The sequence below is a fragment of the Zalophus californianus genome, chromosome 3 (assembly GCF_009762305.2).
Source record: "Zalophus californianus isolate mZalCal1 chromosome 3, mZalCal1.pri.v2, whole genome shotgun sequence".
In the NCBI taxonomy this organism is placed as follows: domain Eukaryota; kingdom Metazoa; phylum Chordata; class Mammalia; order Carnivora; family Otariidae; genus Zalophus; species Zalophus californianus.
The window spans coordinates 159391830-159416823 of record NC_045597.1 but is presented as its reverse complement, the minus strand read 5'-3'; the positions used below and the strand labels follow the sequence as shown (position 1 = coordinate 159416823).

Here is a 24994-nt window from a genome sequence, read left to right as displayed (position 1 = left end):
GCATAGAAGCTGGAGGAGAGGCAGAGGGAGAGGGAGAAGCAGGGTCCCCCTGAGCGGAGAGCCGATGTGGGGCTTGATCCCAGGACCCTGGAATCATAACCTGAGCTGAAGGCAGCTGCTTAACCGACTGAGCCAGCCAGGCACCCCTATAGATATGTTTTTAAAGCAGCTCTGTCCCATGCCCTTAGTGGAGGTTTTATTGCCAAATATTTGAGGAACAAAATGACTGGCAGAAGTTATTGAACCGTGAACACATTAACTGGATTTCCAGTATGATGGTGATGTGGTGTTTATACAGTCTTTTTAAGACATAGACTGTTGGATAATTATTTCTGTCATCCTGAGCAAGCCTTGCTTATTTGGGGATCCTTAAAAGACCAACTTGAATGTACAATATGCTAAAATAATTGGGCACTGAACTCAAGCAGCCAGTTGGGTTGGTAGAAGAAACAAATTGACCCTGTGCTCATCTACAGACAAGAGGCTTATCAACTGTGTGGACCAGTGTTGTCTTAACTAGTTGCCAACTGTCTGTTGCATTTCATCTTAAATTCACGTATGTAGTCAGGATGCCTCCTGTCTTATGTTAGCCAGTTGCCAACTGTCCCTTCCAGTTATTTTCACGTGAGTTTGTTTTCGTTTGAGGCCCAACCTCATGACTCTTGTTGAAGGAGGTGTACAGATGACAGCTGGAAATGAATCCCTAACTGGGTGATTGCCATGAACAGTTGGAATGATTGTGTGGAGGGGAGAGAGACTCACTGACTCTGCATCTTCTGTGTCAGGTCTTGTACACAGATGATCTCTCTGAGTCCTTACAGCCTCTGAGACAGGTAGCAACATCCCACTTCCACAGATGAGGGTGCCACCAGCAGCCCCTTAAGGGAGGAGCTCTCAGATGTAGTCCTGTCAGACTCCAAAGCCCAGGGCAAGTGTTTCCTCCAACTAGAATGGCAAAGTTTTCAATTCTTTTTTCTTTTTTTTTTTTAAAGATTTATTTATTTATTTGACACAGAGAGAGAGAGAGAGCACAAGCAGGTGGAGTAGCAGGGGGAGGCAGAGGGAGAAGCGGGCTTCCCGCCGAACAGGGAGCCCGATGTGGGGCTCGATCCCAGGACCCTGGGACCATGACCTGAGCCAAAGGCAGACGCCTAATGACTGAGCCACCCAGGCGCCCCACAAATTTTCAGTTCTGATGGTATAGCTGAGAAATGGGGATAGAAAGGGAGAGCAGAAGGCTGCCAACTAACATTAACTGAATTTTTCATGACAAAGTATTTCTCCAGATCAGGTTTTACCTTTTACTATACTTGATGGACGTATCATTATAATCTCATGTTTAATATGTAATTTAGCATACTGCAAAGCAGAATAAGAAGGCTGAAAATGAGCAAAAAATGCATATATCATTCATTGCCTGCATCATGCTCTCTCCCCCGTAGCTGTGGAAAGGGAAGCTACGAGATGCCAGCTTCTCTCTCCACTCAACGCTCTTCTTGCTAAGACAGGGCATTCCTGCTGACAGAACGTGTAACCATTTACTTTGGTTTTAAAATGTTCTTTTTTATAGCAAGTGTATTATGTTATCTGCAGCTTAGCTACTCAGCATAACACTGCTATTCAAACAAATAAATCTTGCTAAGCCAAGGAGAATGTGGTAAAGGATATCCAATTATTTTATCTTTCTTTTCTTGGGGAGGAAGAAGGGGTGCTCAGGGCTCTCTTTTCAAGTGTATTGTAAAATCATCTTAACCTGTGTTTATTGTTTTGATTTCCCTATTAAGGTTTAATTTGTCTTTAGGTTCCTTAGTTTTATCTGATTCTAAACTCCTTAATTAAGTCCTATAAGGGGCCCAAGGTCACAACTTGATGTTTTGCTTTTGTCACACCTTGTGTCTTCTTTGTCTGAAGAATTGGTTGCAATATTCGCTGTTGAGTTTGTACCAGCTGATGGAGGTGGTGGTGAATATTTACTTTCTTTCATTAATTAGTTTCCCTTCTTAAGAGACCCATGAAATAATGTGGCCTGGTATTAGGGTCATTTTATGGTGCTTTCTACTGCTATTTGACTTTGGACAAGATGCTTCTTCATTCTGAGCTTCTTGGCCCTCAGTTTGAAAAATGGAGCCATATCACAGGTGACATCTGTTCTTTGAGCTAGTGAAAAACAAATAAGTGAGTTTAAAATTTGTCTCAGGAGCCTAAAAGAAAATTTATTTTTAGATAGGTCTATCTATTTAACTATAGTAACTATTAAAACAATACATTTTAGGGCACCTGGGTGGCTCAGATGGTTAAACGTCTGCCTTCGGCTCAGGTCATGATCCCAGGGTCCTGGGATGGAGTCTTGCATCAGGCTCCTTGCTCAGCGGAGAGTCTGCTTCTCCCTTTCTCTTTGCCTCTTCCCCTGCTTGATCTCTCTGTCTCTTTCTCTCTCTCAAATGAATAAATAAAATCTTTAAAAAAAATACAGTTTATTGTTTAAACAATATATATTTAAAACAATATAATATTCTCTTGCAATTTGGCTTGGTGCAAATTTAAATCAGCTAGTAAATTTTGACGTAACTGATTCTGGTATATTTTTAAATCCTCAAATACATTATAATTATTATAATATTATTATCATTATTATTTTAAATACTTTCAAATATAACTGGCAAACTAGGTGTCAGAGTGACTGCAAATGAGGAAACCTGGATTTTATTCCTCATTTAAAATATTCATATTTAAGATTTAATGATTAATTACAAAGAAGTCTGAAATTTTCCAAAAGTTTGTGTAGTTGGGAAGATATTTTAAACCTTCCTATTTATTTTAACACATAATACTTTTTCATAGCATAGCTTTGTCTACAGTTACTGTTCTTGTGGTGTTTATGGCTGTGACTAAGTACCTGAAGGGTCTGTCTGATTGCCCAGTGCATGCATGCCTTCCCCTTTCCTTGTCACAGCCCACCACCATGCCATTAAGCTTGCTTCATAAATGCAAAGTCGTTTTCACGTGAGCCTCAGTAAAACGTAATCCCTTCAAGTGTTAAAAATAACAGCATGCATCTCTTTTGGGTTATTTGTATCAGCTTTGTTTTACACAACATGGATGTTCAGGAGTTGGTTGCATTCTCGATTGAAAAAGTCCACTCAAATCTTTGTTCATTTGTAAAAAAGATGTGGGGATCTTAAAAGTCCAATAGTGTGGTTGCTCTAGAATTACTGGAAAACATAAAAGAGCAATATAAAGTACAAAACCATATACATACTTTAAAAAGGCAATAAATGGAAATTAGGCTTTTTTTGGCAGAGTGGTTGGTGGGAGAGATTTTAATCATTACTCATCCTATTTTTGCAGCAACTGTTTCTCATCAGGTCTAAGATGCTGTTGATTGTAACATGCATCCCAATTTCAGTGACATTAAAGTATTTTAAAAATGTGGCTGTAGAATGGATGAAATGTGGTAAATGCAGATTTTCTGTGCCCTAGGATCTCTGGGAAACTTTATACCATGTAGAGCAAAAGTATGTGCTGGGTCTGTATTAGCTTCTTTTAATTTTGTTTATAGTGAAGTAAGTTTTGATTTTTTAAAAACAAATTGACACTAACATTTAGGTGACCTTGTGTATCTGCCCAGAGTGTTCTAGTGAGGCCTAGTGGTTCAAACTCAGGCTATGAGAATATAACAGTCTAATTTAGGGTTAGAGAATACTCATGTTTGAAAATGGAATAATAAGACATAACATGACCTTTCATCTGAAATATGCCCCTGATGTACCTCTTCTGTTTTTTAAGCTCTCTGAAGATGAATTATGAAAATTCTTATCAGTAGAACTAGTTTAAGTGTCAACTATATGTAAAGACCTGCAGGTAATTAATATGAATAAAATGTGCCACAAACTCAAAAGAGACCTTTGAGTGACTAAGGATTCTCATTATCTAGGAAAGTTTCTTTATCTGCTACCTAATTCCTTTGCTCAACTCATAGTTTAAATATATCCCCCCACCCCCGCCATGGTCAGTAGTGATAGAAACTCATTTATAATAATCTGCGGAAGAGAATAAATCTGATTGAGTCTCTGGGTAGCCAACTTCTTTTTTAAATGAGTTGTGTGAACCTGATTCTAGTATAGGATCTGGTGATGGAGACCATGGAAGCCCAGATATTAACTACCTTGCCACATAGATTGACACTGGCTTTGTGCAGGGTCAGTGAAGACACATCTGGAGCAAGGACAAAATAAGTAAGGCTAGAGAATGTGGGAAAGGTGGATTATCTGGGGCCACAATGATATGGGTTGGTGGCCTGGTCTTGTGGGCGAGGAAGAGTTGCCAGACAGCTCCAGATAGTAATTGAGACACTTTGCATTTTAGTCTGCCTCTCAGACCGACTTTGCAATAGGAGGCTTACCTCGGTTTCCTGTCATGGTTATCTGTCCTGTGCCTCTCCAGAGGGTAACGTTCATACAGACAACATACAGAGATGACAAGTACATTTGCAATTATTCGTATACACCAGCATAGCTGGTGCATCTATTATTAGGCCACTTTCATGTTAAAATTTCCATTATTATGACATTTCAGTTTGGCATTTTAAAATTACATCTCTGTCCCTTTTCATCTGTTATATTTGAGTGACTCAGATGTCCCACATCAGAAGTGTGTTAGACATGGGGGGGGGGGGATGAAACAGACACAGTCACTGTCCTCAAGGGTTTCACAGTTTAAGACAAAGAGAAAAACTCAGCCCAGAGAGGGAACTAGCCCAGCTAGCCAAGAGACTTCTTTACTTCTTTGTTAGTAACACACAAAGCAGAATCCTGCCTCAGGAAGATTAGGATTCCACTGATCCTCTAAGGCAGTAGGTAAGGTTCTGGAAGTTCTGTGATACACTCAGGTGATACTGGCTCTTTGTGTTCCCAGGGCTGTGTTCAGATCCTCAGATTAAAAAGGTTCTTCTTACTATTTCCCCTTAGAGAACAGAATTGTCATTTAGAGATCAGCAACTGGGGGAGGTTAGCCATCTGCTATGTAGAAAGGGCCAAAGAGGTTTCTGTGAATTGAATTAGGATTCCCCTCCCCCACCAGCACTGCATAGTGATTTTTGAAAAAGAGGGACTCTGTGGGCTCAGTGAGGGAACTGTTTTAAATGGGAGTCTATGCAGGACTGTTTGCTGGTGTTTGAACCTCTTGGTAAATAACTTGCTGTTGCCTTGATTTATTATCTTTTTTATCTTGACTACTTTGGAAAATACCATTAGAAGTTTTGAGATTTTGCACAGCTGCTCCATCCATATCTGGAGATACCTTTTTGAAGAAAGGTGAGATTTCAAGGCAAGATATAAAACCTTACAGAGGTTATTTGGATCTCTCGAGTTTATGTCCATTTGTTTTTAGACAGAATTTGCTGAAGTAAAGATCTCTGTATAAATCTGTGACTGTATTATCATAGTCAATTCAGGTATATAAGTTAACATCTGTTACAAATGTTGGTCCAAACGTGCCATATTGACTGAAAACATACCTGTAGGAAATTTCATTCAAGGTGTGCAATTATAATTTAATTTTTTAGTGGTAAGTCAGGTTATGCTCTTCTCTTTCCTTTTCATCCCATTTACAAATCAGCCAAAGCATAGAGCTAAGGAGGAAGAAGGGATGAAGAGCAAGAAGGAATCACGTACTTAAGCACTCAGAAAGTTTTAGCTTGGATTCATTTTTGGTTGAAACACAGTACAAGTGTTATGTTTAGTTTCCCCTGCTCTAAAATAGCACTGTTAATTTTTTCATTTGGTGAATTTTCACACAAGTGCTAATCACACGTTTCTATAAATTATATTAATTTAACTTATTTCCCTAAATGTTGTTCTGCAGTGTGTAGCACGGATGTTCTCAGATTCTTGGCTGTGTAAGCTTGTTGCAGTTGGAAGCAGAACAGAAACATCTGAAAGGCATTATTTGAATTACCGATGCTGGAGCATCTGATCTCACCTTTTACTCTGGTTCCTAAATCACAACTGTTCTTTCCTTTTGTATCTAATCTGTATGTCCTGCCTCCTCCATCTTTGACGTTGCCCCAAGGTTGTTTTTTTTGGAGAAAACACTGTCATCATACAAGTAGAAGTTAAAGAAAGAGCAAATTTAGGTAATCATATTTGATGTTTGATAGTTTAGTTTGTAGAAGGATGACTACTTCAGATTTAAAAGACAACGGAGATCGGTGTGGGTGATACTTCTTATCCCTAAAAAGGAGTACTCGTTTATGAAAAATGTAACTATTATGTTTTTTTTTTTCTTTTCAGAGTATGATTTCATCCATTGTAAATAGCACATATTATGCCAACGTGTCAGCAACCAAGTGCCAGGAGTTTGGGAGATGGTATAAGAAGTACAAGAAGATTAAAGGTAAACTGATGTTTCGTTTTTGAAGCCTATTTTTAGTGTCTTAGGGCAATGAATTTTTGGTTCTTTGGAGTTCATGCTAATTTTAGGTATACATTTTTATAGAATTATATACAATTTTTACAAAGGTAAGATTCTTAATATTTCCATCAGGAGATCCTAATTAGCTCCCTTAAAACTAAGATGGTATTAGAACTAAAGTAAAATTCATAGCATAATAAATGAAGTTGATTGTTTTCACAAGAGATGCATGTGAAGGCCAAGATTTTTAGAAATACTTGAAATGATTTATTCCAGGTAAGCATGTCTATTTAAAAAGCTCAATCATTTAATCACTGGAAATTTAAAAGCAGTCATTATAGGTTAAGTCAGCACTTATAGTTCAAGTACCAATTAACAAATTAGAATGACTGCTTGCTGTGGTATCAGGAAATCTTTGGTTAAAAATGGAGTTTTAATGTGTTTATTTGGTGACAGTTCCAGAGCAGTGGTTAAATCAAAGGGTCTCTGCTGCAGTAAAGCAGACTTGTGTTCAAATCTCTGTTCTCCCTTTGCTAGTGTGTGTTTGAGCAAATTATTTAACTTCACCAAGATTCAGTCTCCTCCTCTGAAAATTGAAACAATAAGAGTATCTAAATCACTCACTAGCTGTGAGGACTAAATAGGTTAATACTGGCATAAAGAAACCTCTTAATAAATAATAGCTGTAATGCCATCATGCTATAATAATAATTAATAGTAGTAGTAATATAGGAAATGTGGAATTGTATCTGGTCCTGAAAATACAGTCTCTTGTATGATAAATGGCATTCTATTTAGACCATCCAGCCGTTTAAATATGTCAGTGGTATTTTTCCTTTACAAATAATGTCAGTGTTGGAAACATTCTGTGTCCTCATGCAATTCAAATGCTATTCAAATTCAGATCCTACCAGCCCCTGAGGGGATTTGGGGAATTTTTGGGTAACATAACAGGTTGATGTTTGAAGGTCCTTCCACTCTATGTTTTTGCGTGATTATGACATCATCCATCATGCCTTATTATAGGTATTCATAGCCTTGCTAACAGTTCACTGCCCCCGTCTGAGGTTCAAATGACAATTTATGGTGGGTAGGTAAAAGTAAAAGATGAATTTATTTGTTTTACCACCTGCTGGTTTCCTCCAGAGAGACAGTATTGAAGTAATGCTTGTTGGTTGTTTGGTATTTGGGAGCTGTTTACCTGGTTACCTTTTGAGGAAACGAACTTCACATGCAGTGGCAGCACAGTTCTGATTACAAAAGATTGAGAGCAATTTGTTCTAAATATCCAATTTATAAGGAAAGTCAAGATGTTGAACTACCCAGGAGGAATTAAAGTGCAGTGAAAATTGAATTAAGATCCATTTCTCTTCAGTGTATTCTAAAATTCTTAGAAGCATTTAGGTTCCAGTTTGGGCACTTGCTTTACAATATTATTAATATTAACTCATATACAGGATAAGATGAATAACTCTTTCTCATTATAAGACATGATTGTGTAGTTCAGAAGGGTTTCTTTTCTCTAAGTGTTGTCTCCCAGGTTTTTCTTTTAAAATAAAATTGTTGAAGTGTTTAAACATATCCTCTTTGGCTAAAAATCAAAAGAATCATGCAGCTTCAAGGTCATCTGTTAGATCCCATTTACTTGCTGTAAGAAGGAAAAGGAAGAGAGAGTCCTCTTTTAATAGGCAGGAGTATAATTCCAGATTCAGAAACTCTCCAGTCTAGTGTTTTCAGAATTGCCACTACAGAACCTGTGTGTGTGTGTGTGTGTGTGTGTGGGTGTGGGTGCGTGTGTGTGTCTGCTCACACATGCACGCACACACACAGGAACACTTGTATCTTCTACTTTTCTCTTTCTTAGAGATTCAATTCTTTAAGCTATTTTTTTTTCAAGATAGTAAATGCACAGTTAAATCTTAAGTGTCATAAAAGCAGACCGAGACCTTGATTTCAATCAGGAGGTCAAGGATCCACACCTGAAGAGGCTGCCAGACACTGTGTACACATGCTATTCAAAGAGATGGAGCTAGTCATTGCTGTTGAAAAGTGTGTGTGTGCATGTGTGTGTGTGTCAGTAGGAGGAGAAAAGGGAAGGTTAAGGTATGTGTGAAGTAAACACAAGCTGCCGTAAAACAGTTCAAGTGGTGTTGATTCATCAACCAAGGGAGTGGGAGGAAAAACAAAGAATTCGTGGCAGGTATAATGGTGTACAGAAAATAAACACCCGGAGAAGTATATTTTATTAACTTTCGACCCTCAGAGAAAAGGAAGTGTCGGACCTATCCAGGCACATTTCATCTGAAAGAGGCTTTGTGCTATGAATAGATGTCACTGTGGGAGTTCCTATCTAGTAGAATCCACTTCTCATGGGAAAGAAATTATTTTGTTTGTAAAATTTCTGTTTTTGTCTATCCATTTTCAAAATAAGAGAAGTAATGAGTTTCAAATCTGGAAATGAGTAGTAGCAAAAGCAGAATTCTACCTTAGGGCTCTTCCTGAGAACCTGGAAGCCAGAGTTCCGTGTCCTTCCTTGCCCCCCTACCCACCCCGTTTCCACCCCCAAATTACCAATTTACATGTATCCTGCTGATATAATGTATAGAAGAAAATCTCATGCGAACTTACTAATGTCCCAAACTAAATGCAGCTACATTGTTAAATATGTTTCCTATTATCTGCTAATGTCTGTTTTAATAAAACAGTGGGAACTAAATGGTTGCTTCTTAATCAAAACCATGATTTCCTAACATAAGCTATGTGATTCTGTTACAAATTGCCACATATAGATCTCCTCGGTCAAAATTTTTTTCTCTTCTCATAGAAATAAATAAACAGTAAAATAATTATATACTCTGAAAGATCAAAGTAAATATGACTAAAACCTGGCAAAAATAAAGTCTACTGGGAGAATTAAAAAAAAGGATCAGATTGCAAATTCTGTAGTTAATGCTTAAATAAATATGAGAAAAATGAACAATCAATAATTTGATATCATTAAAAACAGATGTAAAAACTATATACAAATGGAATTGTCTGAATTTTGAAGTAAACATTTTAATGTGCATTTTTTGAATTTGTTGTTATTATAGCTAAACTATTTACACTTTTTCTTTAAAATGTCCTAAGTTAGTTTGGCTTAGCATGTTAACTTTATTTTCCCCGGTGATCACAGCAAAGTACATTCTGTTTACCTTTTTTCTTTAATTTCAAAGACAATCATGGTTGACACAGACATATTTGAGTTAACATTAGTGTTAATTCAGGATGGGTGGGGAGAGAGAGTTGGCATACTCTGCTTTTAACATCCAGAATTATGAACCTGCTTCCCAGGAATTTTTGATATTGAATAAAATGAAGTGGGTAGATAGGGTAGTAGGTTGGTTTAGACAGCATTTTTTATTACTGTTCATCTAGTACTGTAATTGCTTCTGGCCTAGATTTTACAGCGTAGAGCTCATAAGCTCCCAAGTATAAGGAAAAAAAATGTACATACTGTGTAAAAGCAGGGGAACAAAAGACCAATATTAACAGTTGTTTAATGTGTAGGAGTTTTAATGTTGGACACAAGGATAATCCACAGGGACCTGGAAATGTTCATGCTGCTACAAAATTATTTTTAAGAATATTTGGAATTATGTGGACTTTATCCCATCAATTTTTCTTTCATAAGTTCTGCAAATTTTAATGAAACACTTATTTTTTTAACCTAACTCTTTTCTATTAGCTGTGTAGATGTAAACTTGCCTCATCATTTTTATGAAACTAAGTGGCAATTATATATGCAGTACCATCAGAAATTATGCTCTATGGCAATCTACTTCTGCAGGGCATCTTCTAAGAATAAAAAAGTGCCTTAACAAAGAAGGACTCATATATTTTAAATGCTTCCTAATTAAAAATTAATGAGTTAAAATAATGTTATATCTAAAGTGTTTTTCATCTGACACCAAAAGCAAAATGAAGTGTCATCTTTGGTCAGGTCAATCTCAGCTATTTAATATGTCACAAGAATTAAGGGGTCATTGCAAGTTCACACAAATACTAGTGGATATTGTAAAATTATTTGTGTCATAAAATAATACCACTAGAATGAATGGACCTAACCAAACCCCATATTTTGGCCAGAAAGCAAAATTATCCTCATCACTTTTCTTTTCTCAGTCATTGCTCAAGAACCCCCTGACTGTTAGTTGTCTTAATTTTATTTATTTGAACTTATTTTGCAAAATATTAAAAAGCTGGAAGAAATGAGGATTTTAAAAAACCAGTGTTACTTTTCCAAGCCTGGTTTATTCTAGTAATCAGTATTTTATCTGACCCTGTCTGATCTAGTCTTGCAAGATCAAACGTCCAGGCCAGCAAGCAGACAGTAAACAAAGCCCGTGAAGGGTTTCAGTAAACACAAAGATTAGATGTTGAATGAAAATTAAACTCCTTGAACTAGTCCTCTGTACTAAAGTGGTTAAGTGGGTTGTGATTAAAAGAAATAAGTAATTATGATCATTATAGCTGAAATGATATAATGTTACCACATTTAAAGCACCTCTTGTACCCAGAAATGATTGTGTCATTTACAAAGTGGTGCCTCAGAGTTGAATAGAGAAATCAGTGTCCCCTGACCTGGTTCCATGAGGCAGCCCCTGCTTAGCCATGGTGGTATCGGTGGTCAGGACAATGCCTTTAATCAACTGCCGGTACTTCTCCCTCTGCTGTTGTTTAGCTCTGATGAGGTAAAAGCAACTTACTTTTGTCTACCTAATTTTTCTGAGTCGTGAGAGAAATTTTCTTCCAGCTTTGGATCTAAATGAAGGTGTTCAGCAAGGAAGTTTGTCCCTCTGCCTGTATTGTATCTTGCTTAAAGTAATGCCAACATCAAATCCTTGGCTTGTATATAAACCCTTGAACTTACATAAATTTTATATAAGTGTTTATGGAAATAGAAACACCACTTCCACAACCAGCCACTTTCCATCTTACTGCTTTTCCAACATTTGGAAGAGCCTTGTGCTTTTTTACTGTTACAATCGCTGATGTGCATTCATCAATCACTTTAGCCTGTTTGGCCCTCCGACTGGAAGCTTATTGGTAGTGTCAGCAAGTAGAAGAATGGTATGTGGGAAATGTCACGGACCCTAAGCTCAGGTATGGGCCAGTTCCTTGCTTGGATCTTAAGAAGCTCATTCTGGCTTCTTTGGCCTGAACTTTGTTTATTTGTAAATGGGCATAAATGTTAAAATGTAAAACAGTCATTTGTCAACAATATGGATCGTAGATTAAAAGAAACAAACTTGCAATCTGCTGTATTTATACTATTTATGATGCCATTTTAAACAGATGTTTAAAAAGGATGGAAAGGGAAAAATTTCTTTTTCCTTACTTATCTAGCCATCCATTCATCTATCTTATATACTTATTATTTGAAAGAAGTTTAAGACACAGTTCTTGGTTTCAAAAAACCGGCATCTATAAAGTTAGTTTGAGTGTCAACTTTATATACCTGGAAGGATTCTAAGTGGGGGAACATTACATAGTCCCTCCTTGCAAGATAATTACAGTCACAGTTACAGAACTCATTTTAATTAAACAAATGTTTAGTCAGGGCTTCTACTACAGGCCATTTTTAGTGCTAAAAGCAGGGAGAAACATCCAGAAATGCGTAAGATGTGGTTCCTGCCGCTAGTTGGGTTGCTGTCAGCCTAGCAGGGGAGGCAGCCCTCCATCTGGAGAAAATACCGCTTGTGTTATGGTAGCACAGAGAATGGTCCATAAGTTTTACCTGATAAGTGTTAGGTTGGAGCGGAGGGTAATTTGAAAAGCAGCCCATGAGTTATGCCTTAAGGACAGTAGAGTTTTGCAAGGAGAGAAAGAGAAGGAAGAACACTTCAGGCAACTACCAAGTTCATCGGTATAGATGCAGAGGTGCAAAAGAGCATGAATGTTTAGAAAATATGGGTGGTTGTCCACTATGTCTAGAATGACAGTAGCTTTATCACAATACTATCATGTGATGCCCAGAATGCCTAACATTTCAATTGGTGAAAAGGAAAAGATAGAGCATGGCTACCTGAGGGGTTGATGATAGCATCAAACATTGGTAAATGAGGGGCGCCTGGGTGGCTCAGATGGTTAAGCATCTGCCTTCGGCTCAGGTCATGATCCCAGGGTCCTGGGATCGAGTCCCACATCGGGCTCCTGGCTCAGCAAGGAGCCTGCTTCTCCCTCTCCTGCCTCTCTCCCTGCTCATGCTCTCTGTATCTCTGTGTCTCAGATGAATAAATAAAATCTTTAAAAAAAAATTGGTAAATGAGCTGAGATTTTTGGGGGGATCTGACTGTGGGTAACATTTGTGTTACAATGATGAAAGATAAGATTGGTTCCTTCCCCTGGGGGAACTCTGGGAGTTTGGTTGAGGCATATTGAGAATCAGTAAAAATTTTTCAGCAAGGGAGTTGATATGATGAAAGTGGTGGTTTAAAAAATAAATTTCTTTAGAAGTCCACTAAAACTATATGTGGGGGTGAGTGTGTATGGCAGAAGAGGAGGCAGGTGGGGGGTTAAGGGCAGTATGTGCACCTGGGAGGAAGTAGGCAAAATAGAATCTATTGCCTCCATCTATACAAGTAAAGATAGAAAAGTGAGGCCTTGGCTTTTGGTGGCAGCAGTGAGAAAGAGAGAAGTGACCAATGCCATATGTGTGTGGGAGAGAGAAAAAGAAATCAAAGTAGAATTCAAGGTTTTGAGCTTAAGTGACTATGGTTTTGACAGAAATAGGACAATATAAATTGATCTGTCGCTTATACTTCATTGAAATTTGGTGAACTAAGTAGAGATATCCATTGGGCCATTCAAAATGTGGAACCAGCTGACCAATGGGACAGGACTAGAGAAGTAATTTTGGAGCCAATGTTTTTGACATGATAGTTAAAATCCACCAAAAGAGCATTCTCTAAAAAAGAGAATGAGAACAGGAGGGGATTAGAAGCTTTGAGGGGAAAGGAGCCATGGGTTAAGAAGATATGATTAGGAAGAAAGTGAGGTTTCGTGGAAGCCAAGGCAAGATGGGTTCCTAGTGGAGAAATGCTATCAAGGGAGCCAGGAGGAGGAGAAGAAGAGGTATTTGGAGGTTCTTAGCTTTGGCAAAAAGGGGACCATAATGACATTGGAGGGAGCTATTTCTTCATAGTGTGACAACAAAGGGAACATATATGCATCTAAGAAGGGAAGGTGGCATGGAAATGAGGATAGCCGGTACTGGCTTAGTCAGGAAAGGATATAAAAGCAGCTGCCTACAGCATTAGGATTCAGTTTAACACGCACTCCCCACCCTGTCCTCAGTGCTCCGGAGAAAGAGGATGGAGCCAGTGGAGGCAAAGGCTCTGGAGAGGAGGAAGGGTGATAAACAGGAGCTGACAAACAGGGGAAGGATGGGATCTGAGGCACAGATGATGCTTTGCCTTTGAAGGAAAGAGAAATAGCCATGTCGTCTTTAGAACCCGAAGGAAAGGAAAGAAGGTGGGCAAGGAGACAGGTTTTGGAGATGGAGGGAAGTGTAAAGAATGAGGCACCTCATACCCTGGGGCGCTGTTGTGCGTATCTAGCAGTACAAGAGAGAATGGCTAGGATGGGGATTGGTGAGGAGCACACCTGCAACAGATTCCGGGCCAGCCATTTTTGGGCAACAGTGGGAGAATGGGGAGCTGAAGGAGGTGACATAGTCAGGGGTTTGTAGTGGTTCAGGTCTCTTCAAGTCTCGGCTTTTTCTTACAGTGTGCTTTAGAGTTCTCAAAGTTTCAGATTTCCATTTGTCCTGCCCGGAAACAAAATTAGAAACTCAAAAACAGAGATAGATCTTGTGGTGCCTGATGAAGACTCTACAGAGTTGTGAAATGAGTTTCTGTATGTAGACCACGAAGTGTCCAGCTTATTAAAAATATGGTATGATTGTGGTGACATCATCTTATTTTGGGAAAATCCGTGGGTTAGAGTCAAGAGAATTCTCTTGCTTTCTTGATCAATTAAATACAAATTATTTATTTTTCCTTGGATGATTTACAAAGTTAAAAGAGGAAAAGCACTTAAATTCACAAGGTGCTCAAAGCTAAGTACAAGTGCTCTGTATGCTAGACATTGTTTAACTAGTTATTTACTTGACTGATGATAGGCCTTCATTTCACTGTTTGCAGGAATTTGAGATGATCTGATTTAGGAATCCTGAACTCCCAAGGGAATAGATGACTCTAGACTCATATAGAATATAAGTCAGGCTATGAGTTCTGACATTGGGCCTTTCAAGCTGTCACCTTCCTAAGTTCCATGTTCTAAAATAATTTTGACTCACTTGTTTTTTAAGATTTATTTGAGAGAGAGAGTGTGTGCATTCGGGGGGTGGGGGAAGGAGGAGCAGAAGGAGAGGGAGAATCTCAAGCAGACTCACCGCTGAGTGCAGAGCCTGACACTGGGCTCCATCCCACAACCCTGAGATCATGACCTGACCTGAAACCAAGAGCCGGATGCTTAACCAGCTGAGCCACCTTGGCACTCCTTGACTTACTTTTAAATAATCCCCCTACTAGACTGTAAGTTTTTTGAAAGAACATCTTAGGGACACATCCATTTCGTACCCTCCTCAGACTCTTGTGAACACAGGACTTTGAACATTGTAGGGACTTATTTTAGTAAATAGTAATAGAATTGGATTTAATATACGAACTTATTTGAACATATGCATTTAAAACAGTTTTATTTTTGCACATATGATATTGTGACTAATCTTATTTGCTATCCAATATCTCAATTGAGAGAAAAAAGACAGTCTTTGCCTGTTTAATTCATATTACAAATGTCCTTAACAAATTAGTAATGGGTTAAAATTTATTCTTTTTTTCTATTAATTATTGAGTTAAAGATTTAGCAATAATCAATTCCACTGAAAGAGACAGTAACACCTTTGTTAAGTAAAAATTAGGGACCATGTATGTAGCCTACGGAAAGCATCCCTTTGAGGTTTTTCCAGCTGGTTTATTGAGTATTTTCCTTGAAATAATGGCCTGAAACATTTGAGTCCTGTAAAACCAGAGAGAAAGGCTAGTGGAAAAGAATGAATTATGGGTTTATTTTTTTTTTTGATTAACTTCTCTTTAATAGGTTGAATTAAAGAATTAATACACATAGAATGCCAACTGGCAAAGGTAGAATGCTCCTCAACAATAATGTTAAGTTTCTGAAATGCTGTTTTTTTCTATTGTGCTGAACTCACCTCTGAAATTATAGCTTCAGATTAAAATAAGGGATAAAAATAAAGATATTATTAGATATAACTTGCTTTAACCTGTACAGAAAGTTACAGGAATGCTTGAAATGGTCAATGTTATCAAACCACGATAAAGCGTTGCTTGAAATCAAAAGGGACAGTAGTGTTCAGTTGGGGAGGGTTGAGATTACAGGAAGGGTAAAGGTGGATAAGGCTCACTTTTTCTGTGGAACATAATAGGTCCTATGAGCTTTTTTTTGCCAAAGCACAGAGGTGTCCAGCTTCAAGTGCTTTATGGTAGATATATATGTTTTTGTGGATCTTATATGATGGAAAAAGGAAGTTGATAATAAGGGGAAAATACATCTAAGAAAACCAGTCATATGGTATTATCACAGTGCCGGCTGGTACACTTCGCTTATGGGGCTGGAAGCATTTTCCTTCCAAGCCTTGTTTTATTAGGAGTTAACAAGTTGGCTCTGAATATCTTGCTCTAGGCAGAGACTTTGCAAGCAAGTTCTCAACCCAGAGACAGATTCTCTTTAACAAATTTAGAGAAAAACAAATCTTTAACTTTCGTAGTCCTAAAAGACTTAGCTTTTTGTTTTTTTTTTTTTTTTTTTCCGTTTGCCCTTCAGCCCTTTCAGACTCCTAATATTTTTCTTTAATTATATTTAGTGAGTTCTTCTGGTAATAGTTTTTTTTTTTCTGTTTTAATGCTGTGGGATTTATATTTGATATATATGGAATATTAGCTTTAGCTCTCAAATCATGTCTGTCTGCGTTAACAGAAAATGGATTTTGTAACTCTGGTACAAATTGACGTTGTACCTCAGTTATTGTCTAGGACAGAATAAATCAGAAATCTTTTCAGTGATTGGGCATATTCAGTATTAACATATGGGATGCTGTTACGGTTTGTCAGGGAAGTTAGGGTTATGATTCTTTGAAAAAGAATTTAACTCAGTGAAGGAGTTTGGGTGGACAGTATGGTTGTTTAGTGATAATATGTAACCCAGTTCAGAGAGAAGAGTCAAGATAAATATCAGGTTGAAGCATATGAAATTGCCATTTTTGTAGATTAAAATTATGTATTGCCAATTTCATATAGTTCAATCATATAGGAATTTATGTTATTACCTTCTTATGTGAGTGTACATACCCCTTTTTATTTCTTGTTGTTTACATGTTTCAAAGGAACACTTCATATTTACAGAATTTATAAAGAGTTACCTGTCAACGCTTTCAGTTGTGTGATTCATGTCTTTAATCAGTCAGGTGGGAGTCCATGTTGATGACACTCATTTTGGAGCAAAGCTTTTTTGGCTGCAAGAAAAATAAAAGAAACGAGTGTGAATTTTATTATACATGACTAGAATAAATTGCTAATAATCAACAGAATTGGATGAAAGGAACTATGTTTTATCATCAAATAGAAATGCATTTTAAATTGTAGGCAGGTGGTACAGGCCTATCTATGTGTATGTAGCAAAGAGTTAAATTGTCTGAAGCAAATCAGAGTGGAGTATTTGAAATTAATGCTACTCGGTACTGTATCTCCAGGGGCTGGCATCGTTTCTGGCACATAGTAGTTGATTAATAAATACTTATCGTAGGAATTAAAACAATAAACAAATGTGAATAATCCTGTTTTAGCGATTAGCTAATTCCATGGTTGAAGAATCAGTGATTTCTTCACTTTGTAGAACTGACCAGCTTTTTCAATCGATCACATCAGAAAGGTTTACAAGGCATACGGTGGAGGCATCAGGTTGTGCCCTCATCATTCAGACAACCCATCCTTCCTCCTCATGTCACTGTTGGGTATACATGCCTCATGCATGCGTGCATGCACGTAAAATAGAAAGCAGGAATTTTCTGTAGGAAAGTGGATTAGTCCTGACTCAAATCCTAATATTAATAACAACCACATACCCCTAGTTGGGTTTTTTAGCATAATCGGTGGAACAAAGGCTTTAAGGTCCTAAAGATGTAGGTTCGAATGTGACTCTTCCTTCAATAGGTATGTGATATTATTTTTTCTGGGCTTCAGCTTCTTCAGTAAAGTGGCCATAAATAATATCTCTGTCATACTACTGTGAGAGTTCAATGACAATGATATGTGCAGGGTTTAGCTCAGTGCCTCAACTATTGTATTGACGGTTGGGCTTCATGTTACCGGAAATGCCAGTGTGTTTTAAAAGAGGTATATGAGCAAGACAGTTATGAGAATTTCTGCACTTATAATTACGTATTTTTCTCTAAAGAAATTCATTAAGAAATATTTGTGATGTATGTAGGCCCTGAGAAGTTAACTTTGAGTAATGCAGAGAAAGAGAAAAACTAGTTTTTACTCGTCATGTGGTTTTGTTATTATGCTTATGAGGCTTCTGTGCCGGCAGCCCTAATCATTTTGAATATTCCTAAATATTTATCTACATTTGGACAGCTATTTGACCTTGAACACATTATCTGACCTCTCTGGTATTAGATGGGATCATCGTCTTTAAAGTTGGGCTCCAAGTTTTTGGGCCTAAGGGTTGGGGAGCAAGGAACTTGGGATGGAGGTTTGAAAATCCAAGGCAGTGATATACTCAGGAATATCTTTCATCTATACTCCAAGGTTTGGGTACCAATTCGAAATTACCAATTTGATTGGCAACTTTCTACCAAGAGTGCCAGAGGCAAACCTGTGTCGTGCCTTCGTAGAATCACTTCCAGAGTACTTTTTGAGTTGAAGGAGTCACACAGAAATTCTGCCATCATCCCCATCCCACTCCCCCTCCTGCTTATATTCTTCTATCCAGGGTTTCCAGGAGATGTTCTAGGGAATACTAGAGTGTTATCTTATTAAGGAATCCATTAGCACTCATTCATGCTAATCCGTTTACATTTGCATAAGCATCTTAATGGTTTTAGGAAAAATCCATAGGCCAGAAATTCCAGAAATTTCTCATTGCAAAGCTTTTTACCCAATTCATTGCTTTCCACAGCTTTCTAAGTATGGACAGACCCCCCGGGGTTATTTCCCAAAAGCAACTGTGTTAAGGTTTGCATTAAAACACTAGGTTCATGGTTCTGGAAATTTTATCAGTCTTTTAAGTGGTATCGGCCAGATAAACCTGCGAGAGCAGTACTACATCTACAGCGAATGTCACTGTATAAACTACTATTACTCTTGTTGCAATGGGGAGTTTTGCAAAGAGAGATATCTTAGGGGAGTCTTAAATTCGCCCCGAAGAGTCAAGAAGCAGAAGCAGATATTCTGAGAAAGGGAATTGTTTCTGAAAATTCTAGCAGTAATACTCTTTAAGATACTATTAGGTAAGTAACCTGGAAGGTTGCTTTAAAACCACTTTACAGATAATCCTCCCTATTTTACAGGTAATCCCCAAATCACCCAGGAAGTTAGAACCCAGGCCCTAAACATGCCTGTTTGTTCTTTCTACCTATCCTATGCCATCTATTGTGATTGGCAGGCATCTGATGTGTGCCAGTCAGACGCTTCTCCTTTTGCTCTTAAATTCTCCTCAGCAGGTGTATTTTGGGGCATTTAGTCATTGGAGTATATTTTGAGTATTGAAATTTTAGTAGGTTTACTTTACATGGCATCTACAGCAAATAGACATAATAAAAACAATGAAATCCAACTGAGAAAAGCACTGAACTAAAGAGGAAAAATTATGTTTTTGTTTTTTTTTTTTAAGTGTGGACATTTCAATGCCTACTCATTTCCCCTGGAAATAAAAATAAGACATTAAACATTTGCCTTAAAAAAAAAAATAACATAGGATATTTTCCTTCTTTCTTTTGGTTGATGTAAATGTACTATGTATACACTTAAAGCGTATTTTATTCCTTAAGGTTTTTTTTTTCATTTTTATTCATACTAACTTTTGAAACTTAAAGCTGTATTTGTGTAACATTTCTATAAATGTAATTTCAAAAGTTGTGAGATTACATCATTTTATTTCTCATCTATTCTGCATCCTAATTTGAAGGTCAGAATATGAACTATCAAGCCTCATTTGGAGAAACTGAATAGCAACATAGTCCTTTGTGTGCTGTGAAGCATGTGACTCTATACTGATAGTGAGTTCTTTTAAAGTATAGGATTTATTTTTAAAAGTGATATGATGTAACATGGCATAGTTACTTGAAAAAAAGAAAAGATTGCAGTTCTTTAGGTGACCTTTGAGGAACAGCAGACGTTTGTCAGAGTGTCTTAATCAGGAAGTTTTGAAATGGGAAGCCTAATCTGTTAATCATAATTATACAGATATTTTCTGAAATTTACAATAGTGCTTTGACAAAGATCTTTCACATAGATACTAATCATCTAAACTTTACTCCTACAATTCTGAGATAATAATATTTTCCCTACGGCAAGACTGAGGGCCAGAGACTCTCCAACTTGCTCAAGGAGGCCCCATAGCTAATAAGAGGTAAAATGCAGATTTGAGTACAGCTTCTTTCTAATACCAGGTCCAGTCAGCGCTTCTCCAATATAATGTGACCATCAACAAAAACTAAAGATTTATCACGTAAATTTTTAAAAATGCTTATACATGTATAATATAGTGAATGTTAAGTAAGATTAGAGAGAAGAACGGACAACAGACTTGACAGTTAATGAGTTTCTGGTATAGTCTCAAAAGACAACAACATATAAGGAGTGCCCCATGCTTACACACACACACCCTCTCTCTAAAATAAATAAATAAATAAAATCTTAAAAAAAAAAAAAGACAACAAGGTGAAAGCAAAGACAACATAGCACAGTGATTCTCAAACTTTAGTGTGCATACAAATTACCTGGTAGCTATCTGGTAGAATTTCAAAAGACAATCAATAAAAACAAAGATGATATAGATGTTGATGCTCAAACTTTAGTGTGCATAAGAATCGTTGGAATCTTAGTGTACATAAGAACTCTAAGAGATTCTGATTTGGAGCCCATGAATTTGTATTTCTAACAGTCTTCCAGGTGATAGGATTTTGATGGTTCAAGGACTATACTCTGAATATCTCTGACATAGCACAGACTGAAATGTACAAAGTACTTAAAATATAAGAATATATCAGGGATTTGTGATAATTAAGATAAATACTTGACTTCCTGGATGTACTGTAAAATTGCTTAAATAAAATGAGATTTTTGCACCAAAGATCTTTTAATTGTAATACAGATTCATCCCTGGGGAGGAGTGTGACTTTCTAGTCTATGAACAACCAGCTGTAACCAGCAATCATGGCCACTAATAGCTAATGGTCATAGGGTGCTTTTGGTTAGAACATCAACTCTGTGAACTTGGGAAGGCTCTAGAAGCTCCTGCAATTCTAATGCAGGGCTACAAAGGCCTCTCCTACTTCGGAGTTAAATAGAATCCCAGAAGCTCAGAGAGTGGTTAGATGATGGTTTCCCATTTCCTGAAGTTTTCATTCATTCCCAGAAAGCTCAGAGGAATCTGTAAGATACCCTGGAACTCTGAGTTTCTCAGAAACCTGAGCAGACTCCAGATCTCAACTGTTCACCTGCAAGGCCCCTGGACTGAGACCCTTTTCCAGAGGCCAGGAGAGCTACAGAAAGCCTCTCAGCTATGAGGCATAGAAATATTTCAGCCCCACTTGCCTTGACAGTTCCTCAAGCCACGCCCCATTTGGAGACTCAACCTGAAGCTGGAGACATCATTCCTTCCCAGACACTTCGCAACCCCACCCCCATCAGGACTTCAGCAACAGTGGAACCAAATTCGTTGTGAAGTGAATTGCAGCTCTGATTCAAAGCCCTGGAAGTAGTTGTGTTTTTATGTCTCTTTAATAAGTAAGCATCTTGGCTTTATTGAGAATGTTTTTGGTTGTGAATGTGAACATGGCTTTCATCATCAGAGGCAGGACTACCATTTATCCTTCACTTTTTTCAGGATTTCTTTTTCATGGCTGAATATTGCAGAGATAAGATGGACCTTCAGAGCCAAGGTGTTGTCTTTGGACTTGGTTTAGTTTTTTTTGTTTTGTTTTGTTTGTAAAGATTTCATTTATTTGACAGAGAGAGAGACAGTGAGAGAGGGAACACAAGCAGGGGGAATGGGAGAGGGAGAAGCAGGCTTCCCGCCCAGCAAGGAGCCCGATGCGGGGCTCGATTCCAGGACCGTGGGATCATGACCTGAGCTGAAGGCAGACGCTTAACGACTGAGCCACCCAGGCACCCCTGGACTTGGTTTAGTTTAAGACAGACTTGATATTATGTCTTCCATTAGAGGGAAAAAGCAAAACACAAAATCAGGCACTGCTGTTAGGTCTACGTTTCAGGCATTGTGATTACTTCCAAATAGATTTAAAAAGAAAGCGAGGTAGAGAGGGAGGGAGGAAGGAAAGAAGGGAGGGAGGGAGGGAGGAAGGAAGGAAGGAGAGAAGGGAAAGAAATAATGAATGTGCAAGCTCAATTTTCAGATGGAGTCTAGTACACTGTGATGCTCCTCTGAGTTTTTTTTAAAGCATTTGTCTTTCACCTGCTGTGACTTTAGAGGCTAAAATACTATTCTGTTACTTTTATGAGAGTGGTAGCAGAAAAAAAATGAAAAAGGTTTTCAAGTTTGGCAAAATCTGTACAAAATGTTACTGAAACCATACACTGCTTTGGTCAGTGGAGAGGCAGCCTGTTATGAGCGTTTGATTTTTAGACAGGATGTGTGATTTTTCTTTCTTTCTTTCTTTCTTCAGCCTTAGGAAGTAAAAAACTTGGCTTTTATTGGTAAAATTGTCAGACACTGAAAAACAGTGACAGAGATTCTTCATTTGACCAAACTTTTTAGTCAGGCTTCTAAATTTTTTCCATGTTACATCTGTGTACTTCTTTGTAAAATCCAGTTTTGGCAAGAACCCTGCTAAGTCAGTGTAACCTGAAACCCCCCCCATATCTGACACCCCTCGGTATCTGATCGGGTTCCTCATCTTCCACCATCCCCCGAGTGATGTCTGATCACCCTGGCCTGTCTTCAGCAAAGAATCCTGTTAGGTCAGTTTAGCCAGAACCCCCCTTACTCCTGATGTTTCCTCTTAGTAATTTTGTATCTACTGACCCCCACCCTGATTCTTAGCTATAAATTCCCGTGTGTTTATGCTGAGTTGAGTCCAATCTCTCTCCCCCACCCATAAAATCCCATTGCAGGGGTCCCTGTACCTATTGCAATGGTCCTGGATAAGGTCTTCCTTACCATCTTTAAAAGTGCTGTTGAATATTTTAACAACTTAAGGGGTCTTTAGTCTTTAGTCTTATAGGTAGCCTATAGGCAGTATCCGGTTTTCAGATATGCTTTGTTTGGCATTTGTTGTGTTTTGCAAATGGAGTTAGTTGCCAATACTTGAAAAATAGGCACTAGCATGTAATAATCCAGATTTTGCATTTTCTTGAAAAAACATCTGAAGAAATGACAAGAAAGACAAAACTGGCCAAGGCAAGGTAGCAGCTGCTTCCTTTGGACTGGGAGGCTTTCTCTTACTCCCCCTAGTACCTCTCCAGCTGGCTTCTCTGCCTTTTGTTCTCTACCTGGAAGTTCACACATTTGCCTTTGCAATTGCTTCAGTATGGTTTTCTGAGGAGTTAGTACTTCCTGGTGTTACTGCGTGTCCTTAAGGACACTTCCCCAGTCCCCTTTTTTAAGTATATGAATTTATAAGGATCTGAGAACTTGTAAGAAAAAGGACATACTATGTATAATCTTAAAGAAATGGAGTGACATTATTCTAATTCTTATTGCACCAATTCATATAAGTTTTTTGCAGCTCTGACGTTAATGCTTAATTGTGTGCATAATTATGACTACATCTGTGAATAGAGTTTTTTATTAATGATGTGATTTAGATACATTTCTTTTCTTTATTTTTTTAAAAGATTTTATTTATTTATTTGAGAGAGAGAGAGGGAGAGAGCACAAGTGTGGGGGAGGGGCAGAGGGAAGCAAGACTCCCTGCTAAGCAGGAAGCCTGATGTGGGGCTTGATCCCAGGACCCTGAGATCATGACCTGAGCCGAAGTCAGATGCTTAACGACTGAGCCACCCAGGCGCTCCTATTTAGATATATTTCAAGAAAGTGTAGTTAAACCACTGAAGAATGAAAATACCCAAATTTTGGGAAATTAGCTTTTAATCAAAGAATGCATGCTATTAATGGATGGTTCTGTATTTTTTTTTAAGTAGAAAAAGAAATGGATAAAATTTTACTTCTTAAGTACTTGAAAACATAATTTAATATTTGGGTTTTTTTTTTTTGTTTTTATTTTCTTTTTAAGATTTTATTTATTTGACACAGAAAGAGAGCGAGAGAGGGAACACAAGCAGGGGGGAGTGGGAGAGGGAGAAGCAGGCTTCCCGCGGAGCAGGGAGCCCGATGTGGGGCTCGATCCCAGGACCCTGGGATCATGACCCGAGCCGAAGGCAGATGCTTAACGACTAAGCCACCCAGGTGCCCCATAATTTAATATTTGAATTTGCCTTTATTTTGACTGAGTTAAAAAGGAATTAAACCAAAGTGAACCAAGTGTCTAGTAAGTGCCAACTATTTCTATCTATAAAGTACAACTTTACTCCAGACACAGTGCGCAGCTCCTCTACTGCATTCAGTGAGGGGATCATAATAGTAATTCCTGTCGTATGGAAACTGTGTTACATTACCTTTTGAAGGCTCTCAACCATTTGCTTGGTTTGATTTTAAGATTGTGTGCCTTAAAGTTTAATTAATACAATGACTGAAGAACGTTTGCATTTAGAGGATAAGGTTAAAATAATTTGTTCTCCTTGAACCTTGTGAAGGAAAGGTTAATACGACTAAATGAATTACATTGAAAGGATTAAGTTAGAAATTGAGCCTTTAAAGAAGTCTGAGGTAAACTTTACTTATTTGGGGGTTCATAGGAAAGTTAAGCATTCATTTTGGTTTTTTAAGCAAAGCAGGAATAAATACTATGTATGTCTGAATATAAGGTGATCCCAAGATACTAATGTTTATTTTTCCAATGAGAAGTTTTGAATATGTAAAACCCTAAGACATATGGATAAAATGGTGAAATATTTACTTGCATTTTAATTAACAATTAACTTCCACATATGTATTTTAAAATCACATATTACATAAAATATTAATTAGAAATACTATTTTTCTCTACTTTTTAAAGTTCATTGACTGATTTTATTTAAATTCTTCACATGTGATTCAGCACTTGTGTCTCTGTCATTACAAAACCCTGTGTTTGGAATCACTTATCCAGTTTTCTAGGACACGCCATTTCTGCTTAAGTTTTTTTTGAGACTTCAGACTTTTTGATGTAAAT

General features: G+C 37.7%; 1 protein-coding gene across 10 annotated transcripts in view; it reads left to right on the top strand.

The window, feature by feature from the left end:
* SATB2 (SATB homeobox 2) overlaps positions 1-24994 on the top strand; it is a 252372-nt gene that overhangs the window by 149083 nt on the left and 78295 nt on the right. For all 10 annotated transcript variants that reach the window (XM_027591193.2, XM_027591190.1, XM_027591187.1 and 7 more), the window contains one exon: positions 6291-6393. In XM_027591193.2, the coding sequence (XP_027446994.1) occupies positions 6291-6393 (103 nt within the window). The remainder of the gene's footprint in view (positions 1-6290; positions 6394-24994) is intronic.